This window comes from Sinocyclocheilus grahami, unplaced genomic scaffold (assembly GCF_001515645.1).
Source record: "Sinocyclocheilus grahami isolate Dianchi unplaced genomic scaffold, SAMN03320097.WGS_v1.1 scaffold8601.1, whole genome shotgun sequence".
Taxonomy (NCBI): domain Eukaryota; kingdom Metazoa; phylum Chordata; class Actinopteri; order Cypriniformes; family Cyprinidae; genus Sinocyclocheilus; species Sinocyclocheilus grahami.
Window position 1 is genome coordinate 1,153 of NW_015512135.1, and position 8,193 is coordinate 9,345.

The following is an 8,193-nucleotide window of genomic DNA, read 5'->3' on the forward strand; positions in this document are numbered from 1 at the left end:
CACTGTGGCGGACGATTAAGTTCTTTCTAAATTGAGAAGAGACCAGAAGCGACCACTTCTGTGTCATTTTCCCCCCACAATGGTGAAGAAAATAATACATTACAATAGATATGAAACAATTACTGCTGTTAGTGCAATGACAATACTTCATTTTGATTAAAATCACCTGTGATGGAGCATCATTGGTTTGAGTGGTACTTCCCTTTGTGTCCTCCTGCTGATGTTCAGTGAAGTCAGATGTGGCCTTACAAAAAATGAATAAACTGAATGAATATAAATGTACATATTGAATGCAAACCATTTTAAAATACAGAATGAAATCATATTACATGAGAAAACTATATGCTTCTTCCTGTTTTTACATAAACTTTTATATATACATATACCTGTGTTTGGATGATATTTTCTATATTTTCCTCATCAGCTATTTGTGGCTGCTGCTGTGAAAAGTTCTCTCTCCTTTTCTGTTTAAAATAAGTTACAGTTTCAATTTGTTACATTTGCTTTAGAATAAAAAATTTTAAACACTACAATAGGGTGTAGGAATAGTCAAAATCACAAAACATGAGTGTACTTCAGTGTCACTTCAAACCTCTTCTAATAATTACTTTCAATGACAGGTCCAGCACTAAAGGTGACACGTACAGTCCTGTACGCTTCTGCTTTGTTCTCCATACTTCCTCTTTCACTCGAAAGGACTTGAAAACATATGCATAGTTAAATACTTTTACACACAATTGAAAAATCTGTACTCAGGCCTATTGTTTTTTAAATGTGATCAGGCAAAAGCAGCAATCTTATTTGTTACTTAGGTGCTGGCCACTGAAGTGATTTTATTAACAACAAGTATCCCATACTTTCTTCCTGCATCTTTCCATGTCTCCATATTCAAGGAGCAGTGCATCATGCATCTTTTGGTATACTCAAACAAAGTCATCCAGTCTTGTAAAGTGCCTTCTTTGGAGCCGAATTTGCTTTAGGTCCCATTGACTCTTCTCCATGATGCCCTGTGTTCGGTTATCTTCAGTGAAGTTCTGAAAATGTAAGTACATCTGTTATCTGTTGACATTCTAAGGGACAACATAAAATATGATTTAAATAGAAAAAAAAAATTGATGGTTCTTGCAAAACTGTACCTGTTTCTTTGATTGTTTGACTTTGTTATAGAGCTTACTCAAATTCTGGTATGCTGAGCTTGTCCCATGACGTCCTAGATCCCCTAATGACAATTAGAAGATTGTAAAAGTACTGGACACAAATACTGTATTGATGCATTGCTTAATAAATAGTTGTCTTAAATCAATTTAACTACCTAACATCATTCCAGACCACAGAATGGCATGCGGGAGGAAGTATTTGGCCAAACGGGAAATTAATGTTGGTGTGTAATAAATGTTGGAATCACCATCAAGGTCAAGTGGTGCACTGTTGATTGTTGTTCTGAAATGATCCATGATTGATGTGGTCCCGACATCATGCTGAAAAGCACATTTAATTATTTCAGACATATTTCAAATGTATATGCATAATGAATTATTACAGTTTTTTTACACTCATTTTTGCACTAATAAAAGAACCTTCATGTCATTTTTCAAAACTCTAGACACAAAACAGTCATTATTTGTAACACAGGCTGTCCAATGTTCAAAACTTTGCATGTTGCGTTCATATCTTTAAAGAAGCCTTGCATTTGCAGAAGTATTGGTTCAAATAACTCATTTATTATGAAATATCATATGAACATTACTTTAGATCACCCACACACAAGACACCCATAGTTTCACTGTTTAGTTGTTAGTACAATCATTAAATATATTTGTTCAAAACACATGATGTAGCTTTCATTATGGTTCTACACATTCATACATCATTGTGATAGACTAGAGAGAAAAGTACAGACACTGGAATCATTAAACAAAATATGAAAATTATTGATGAAATAAACAACTCACTGCAGGTTTTTCAAAAAACTTGAAATAAGAAAAAAATTAGATGAGAAAAACAGATAAGAAAAAACTACAGTAGGCCTACAGTAAAATGTCACTCACTGCACTTCTATGTTTTTATCAACCCTGTCTTGTGAATTTGGCCACAGGTTTTTGGGCACATCATAATGGATGTTTTCATTAGCTAAAATCTTGGAAAGAAATCTTCTGGCATGGCAAAAATAGGCCTGACATTGGTCTCCTGTGATGTCATTGCACGCATCATCCATGGCCTGGAGAAGAGTGACTTGTTTGTGAGGGTGCCTATAATTGTGAACCTTCCACCTCCATGTGGAGACAAATTCTTCAGTCGGGTTACAGTAAGGAAAGGGGAGTATGGGGGTAAATACAAGGTGATAAACTGTGAATGGGCATGAAACCATGATTGCTCTCAGTGCTGTTGTTAGGAGTTCTGGGCCCATTGCACTGATTTTGCTGTGGGGCCTCCTCAAAATCACATTCAGTGGGGGGTGGTCGGGCCCCCCGGCGAACATCGTTCTGGGCCCCTCTCAACCGCTGGACTCTCAGCCTCTCCTCCATGTCATGGCCAGGTTAAAGCCTGTTTCATCCAAAAATATGAATGGCTTTCATTAGCTTCCAGCTCTATCACCCTCTAAAAAGACATTTACAGTATTGTAGGAAAAACAAATACTGATAACAATGATATAGAATTTTTGGGGTTTGTTTTTTTCTCCCAACAACAGGCATCTTGAAACTGATCATACCTGAACATACTCAGTTGCTTCACTTTCATAATCTAAACATTTAATAATGTTCATAATTTTCCATAAAATCTATGATTCAAGAGTAATGCAACAGTTAAACAGCATTTTGAGCAGTTATCCATTGATAGTTAGATCATTGTAATGAAATGAATAGACACTCAACTCAGATGTAATGCGTGAGTTGCATTTTGAAATAGTAATGCTTTGATGTTAAGTTGTGTCATTTTGAACCAGTTATTTTAGTTCAATGAACAAAAGATCTTTCGTTCATGTGTATTGTATTCAAGCATTTGGAAAAAGTGTTAAGCCTTTTGAAAAATTTACGTTTTGATCATCGGTTGTGAATTATGTGTCTAGAGTTTTGAAAAATGACATGAAGCTTCTGTTATAAGTGCAAAAATGATTGTAAAAAACTGTAATCATTTATTCTGCTTAACAGCAATCTCAGCTATGACTGCCTGACCTTATTTGAGATGCAGGATACATCCTGGACAAGTGCTGATTGAATCAGGAAACTCATAAACAGAATTAAAATTTTAACCCATAGATGTCTACTCTGCAGGGGGTTCAACAATGGCAAGCAGGTCTGGTTGGTTTTTATTCTACACTATACTGTATTAGTATCTGTGAGGCCATGTGCTGAACATTTTTTTTTAAATTGTAACATTATTTCATACCTTGTAGTCTTCAGCAATGATGTTTTTGTCATCTAGTTCAAAGGTACCCCTTTGCTGCATAAGCAATTGCAGGTTATTGTAGTGCTTTGCTACATTTGCTCCATTGCAAGGACTGCAAAACAGTACTGTTGAACTAGAAAGCACCTCATCCATCTCTTTCAGTGTTGAACAGCATGCAAGGAGGCCAAAGATGTGCATTGTCAGTGTGTAGTGTTTGGGAATTCTACAAAGAAAGAAAGAAAATTAAAAAAACAATTATTATTATTATTGTACATTTCATTTCAAACTGTATGTACAGTGATCATACCCCATAAATACATACTGTTTTTTGCAAAGATCCTTGGCATTCCTCATGATGTGACTTAAACATCTATGAAGAATGGGGAGGTCAAATGTTTCTGTTGGATGCTGTCCAGTAATTAAAAGGAAGTACTTATGCAGCAGATCCTCCAGACCTGTTCTGCAGAATGTAATAGAAATGGAGTGCATAAGCACAAGGGAGCCATCACATATTATCATGACTGGCCTTTTGATTGCCACATTTCCATACATCCTGATGACATCAGTCTGAAAAGCCTGCAAGAAGTATGTCACAGATGCTGTGGTGTGGTCGCATGTGACATGGGTTGCCACAGGTAAAGGTGATGCACCCTTGGATGGATTTCTAACAACCAGCTCATAAACATAGTATGGTGGACTTTCTGAAATGTTTTTTTTAATTACACTCCCTGTCCAAGTACACTATGTCGTTCTTACATCTTTTGTAGAAGACAGAAAGTGTCTTATTTGACCACAACATAACTCCTTTGGGGTGCATCATTAACTTCTGCAGGACATCATTGTCTGTGCCATGCTGTTGGTCAATCAGTTCTTTTAAACTTGGAAGCTCATCAGAATGAAATGTTTTTAGCACGTTTTTAGTTGGGGCATCATCCCTGCACCCTGAATCGATGACTATTGGTGTAATCTTTTGCATGGACTCCAAACACAAACTCCGCGTGCTGCACGCACTGGCCTTCTTTGCAGTTCTTTGCGGTTATGGCATGCATCACCTCCAGGGAAAACCACTGCTGCTTTTAGGGAGCTCTCATCAGCAACTTCAACATGTACTTCCACTGGGCAGTCTTCAAAACAACAGTACCCCTTACATGTAAAAATTGGACCCAGTGTCTGTGACCCCAGGGTTTTCACTCTGTGTTGCTTAAAAGCAAAGCTGCAGTATGGATGAATGGATTTGATGCCCTTGGCAATTACATTTGTCCATGGGAGTCCTTGAAAAAGTCTGCCTTCCTGGTGTTGTCTTAGCTCTTGCCAGTCTTTGCGTTCAATGAAAAAGAAACATGGCTGACGTGGCAAAGAAAATGTGAAGAATTTAATTTCTTCCTCACTGCTTTGTGTAGAGATACATGGTGATTTATTTTGCTCTATATCCTTGTCAGAAATCTGTGCCAGTTTTTGCGTTCAATGAAAAAGAAACATGGCTGACGTGGCAAAGAACATGTGAAGAATTAAATTTCTTCCTCACTGCTCTGTGTAGAGATGCATGGTGATTTATTTTGGTCTATATCCTTGTCAGAAATCTGTAATACATAAATGTTTTTTACAAATTAGTAAATAAAGGCTACATGTTTGTAATATCTTAACCTTACATCTGTCATATAATTTCCTTTACTTTTTCCCTGTTTATTAGGTGAAATTCCGTAAATAAATATCAGAAATGTCTTGATACAGCCAAACTCCAAATTAAATTAATGTGAGTTGGAACATTAAAACCTTCGCGGACAGAGATAAGTAACTGGCTATGTGTTAAAAAGCTAAATACATTTTTCCAGTGAACGCTAACACAGATTACACTACAGTAATAACAACAAGAAATAAGAACTTTTTTTCTACAGTAGCCTACTATTATGTTTCTAAGGATTTTTAGTGTTGTTTCTATATTTTTCTTTTACCCAATTTTCTTGCATGGTACAGAAAAATGAAAAATGTAAACATTATTCTAACAAATATTAGTCACATTACAATTAATATGCAATGGATAACTGACTTGCTTCAGACATGCTGAAGTATTTACTTGACTACTTTTGAACTGTTGAACAAAAACACTCGCCTACTGCCATTATAAAACTTAGAAGAGCAAGGACCATTTTTAATATTACTCTGATTGGATTTGTCTGAAAGAAGAAAGTCATATACACCAAGGATGCCTTGAGGGTGAGTAAAATGGGCTAATTTTCATTTTTGGGTGAACTAACCCTTTAATACATTCGCTTAATGTCCGCCTATGTTCTGTTTTTCACTTTCAAAGGAAAAGGCTGTGAATAATCAGTGGTTAAAATTAATCTTTACTCCGATACCACAGCAGTATAATCACAACCTTTTGCTGTGTTTCCATCATTTTACTGATGACTGCTTCTCTAATCTCTGAGATTTTAATGTGGGATTCATAAACTGGTTGTCTTTGAAAGATGGGTCAGTGCCCAGTTTGTTTGGAGCAGCTTAATTGCTCCTCCAAATTACAACCTGTATGTTGTCACAATCTGTGCTGGGAGAAGCACGGAACGAGGAATGAGGAATACAAAAACAGTCTTTAATCCTTGGAGAACAGGGGTACATCTACACTGGAAACGGCAGGAAACACACAAACATAACGAGTAGACCCGACAGAGACAGACTGCACAGACTAGGACTTAACTACACAGGGAAATGAGGATAATTAACTAAACTCAGCCGGAAACAAATGATGAACTAATCAGGGAACCTAATGGAAACAGGAAGGACCAAATAAGGAAACACAGGAACAGAAACGGGCAAAACACGACACATAACAGGCCAGAATCCTGACATATGAATGATTAATAATTGTTGCTGTAATGTTTTGTCAAGCGTGCAAAATAGGTAGTTTTGTGTTGTGTATACACTTTAGGTCTGTGGCTAACTCACGTTATAGTTCTGTTAATCAGCTTTTGTCTAGAAATGTGTTGATTAATATAGAATGTCTGTTGTTCTTACTACTTGGAGTCATGATAAAGGATGGAGCAATAGGCTGCAATGTTTTATCAGTACTCCATCTACCTGACCAATCAGAGCAGAGTAGGCTACAGTAAGAGCGCATGGTTTATCTGTCCATCAGATGCGTGTCAAAGTTGAGTTCGTTACTATAACAACAGTAGATCAAACAATCATTGTAAAAAATAAACTTTGTCGAGATAACGAGAAAATTAAGTCGTTATAACGAGAAAACAACTTTTGTTACAAAGGTAGAGCAAAAGCGCCTTCTAGTGGCCATTGGCTGACGCACAAAAAACGATTATGCACGTGATGAGCAGTCGTGCTCCACCAGAAGACGGTTCCAGAAGTCACGATGCAGTGTTGGTGGTGATTATTAAAAACTGTGTGCGTCCATTGGAGAAAGCCACACAAAGTAAATCAAGAGGGTAACCGCATGCTGCAACTACTATACCGTTTAATGTATGTCTGTGCTGCTGAAGAAAATTCAGTAAACTGTTCAATTTGATTCCTGCCTCCTGTGCTACGTTCTGACCGACGTTCCATAGCCTCCTAAGCGCCTGCGGTCCTTTCTCTTAAACAACTCTCGTTATGTCGAGATCACGAGAAAATTAAGTCGTTATAACGAGAAAACGAGAAGAAAAAAAAAATATTGCATGGCCGCTTAGAACTTCCGTAGCACAGTCTCTCAGCACACATACAGTGCACATACAGAGGAATCATGCTACTTTATAATAGAGCATTATATAACAAGGCCAGCAATACACTAGAGCCTGATGGGAGGGGGATTTAGTATCAAGCTCATCTGAAAGTGAAAGTGACGTGTTGCCAACAAAATTACAGCAATTTATTCAGTTTAGTCCAAAGTAAGAATTATACTTGGATGTTATGGTAAAAAGTAAGTTTTTCCAAAGTAAAAATTTTAAGTTGTATCAAAGTAAAAAATAATGGTTTGGTCTCCATAAAAAGCAATATTTTAACTTTGTTTCAATGTATTTTTTTTATCTTGTGCAGAAGAACTATTTTGATTGATATTAAATTAAAATTTAAAGTTTCAACCAAATCAAAAATACAGTTTGAGAAAAACTAATAAATTTAGCTGTACCAAATTACAGTAATTTTTTTAGGTTGGTCCAAAGTATAATTTTTTTCAGTGTAACCTGGAGTTGATGAATGAATTAATTTCATGTACAGACTGATCAGATTGTGGGTCAGTTTGGAGGACACACATGAAGATGTTAGTTTTTACTCCTCACTGAACCCACACTGCAAAAGAATCATGTAAAATGCTGTAAACCTTGATATTATTATTCATGCCATTAGAATACAATATATAAATTGAACAATAATCTCTTACATTTACATTAAGTTATTTAGCAGACACTTTTATCCAAAGCGACTTACAAATGAGGACAATGCAAGCAATCAGAATCAGCAAAATAGCAATAATATGCAAGTGCCGAGTCTCAGTTATCCTAACACAGTATAGCAGAGTTTTATTTTATTATATAGTAAATAAAAAGAAGGCCTTTTTTAAAGAAAACAAGCAGTTAGAAAACAAATAGAGTGCAAGTCTTAAATTGTCAAGTGTTTTTTTATAATAAAATGAAAACTAATAGGGCCTAGATAAAATATAGAATTAGAATAGAGAGTGCTAGAGTTAGAGGGTCAATTAAACATTGTTTTCTAATTTCATTTAACATTTTCATTTCATTGACTATTTTATTGAACACGAACCTTTATACTTTCATCAAAAAGGCTTAATTTTGGCATTGTAGCTCATTCTGTAAATGTAAG

General features: G+C 36.1%; 1 protein-coding gene across 1 annotated transcript; it reads right to left on the bottom strand.

Annotated features, from left to right (window-relative positions):
• Positions 1-923: 923 nt before the first annotated feature.
• LOC107578061 (uncharacterized) lies at positions 924-3,787 on the bottom strand. Its single transcript, XM_016264057.1, has 5 exons — positions 3,710-3,787; positions 3,388-3,610; positions 1,313-1,478; positions 1,137-1,219; positions 924-1,034 (listed from the first exon to the last, which is right to left on the bottom strand). The coding sequence occupies exons 1-5, from the start codon at positions 3,739-3,741 to the stop codon at positions 924-926; spliced, it is 615 nt and encodes a 204-aa protein (XP_016119543.1). The 5' UTR covers positions 3,742-3,787.
• Positions 3,788-8,193: the final 4,406 nt, after the last annotated feature.

Coding starts and splice junctions, on each gene's coding strand:
- LOC107578061 (XM_016264057.1), bottom strand. CDS start 3,741: ATGAGGAATGCCAAGGATCTTTGCAAAAAACA. Junction 3,611..3,709: donor AAGGATCTTTGCAAAAAACA/GTATGTATTTAT, acceptor CTTTCTTTGTAG/AATTCCCAAACACTACACAC. Junction 1,479..3,387: donor TCATTGCTGAAGACTACAAG/GTATGAAATAAT, acceptor TGTGCTTTTCAG/CATGATGTCGGGACCACATC.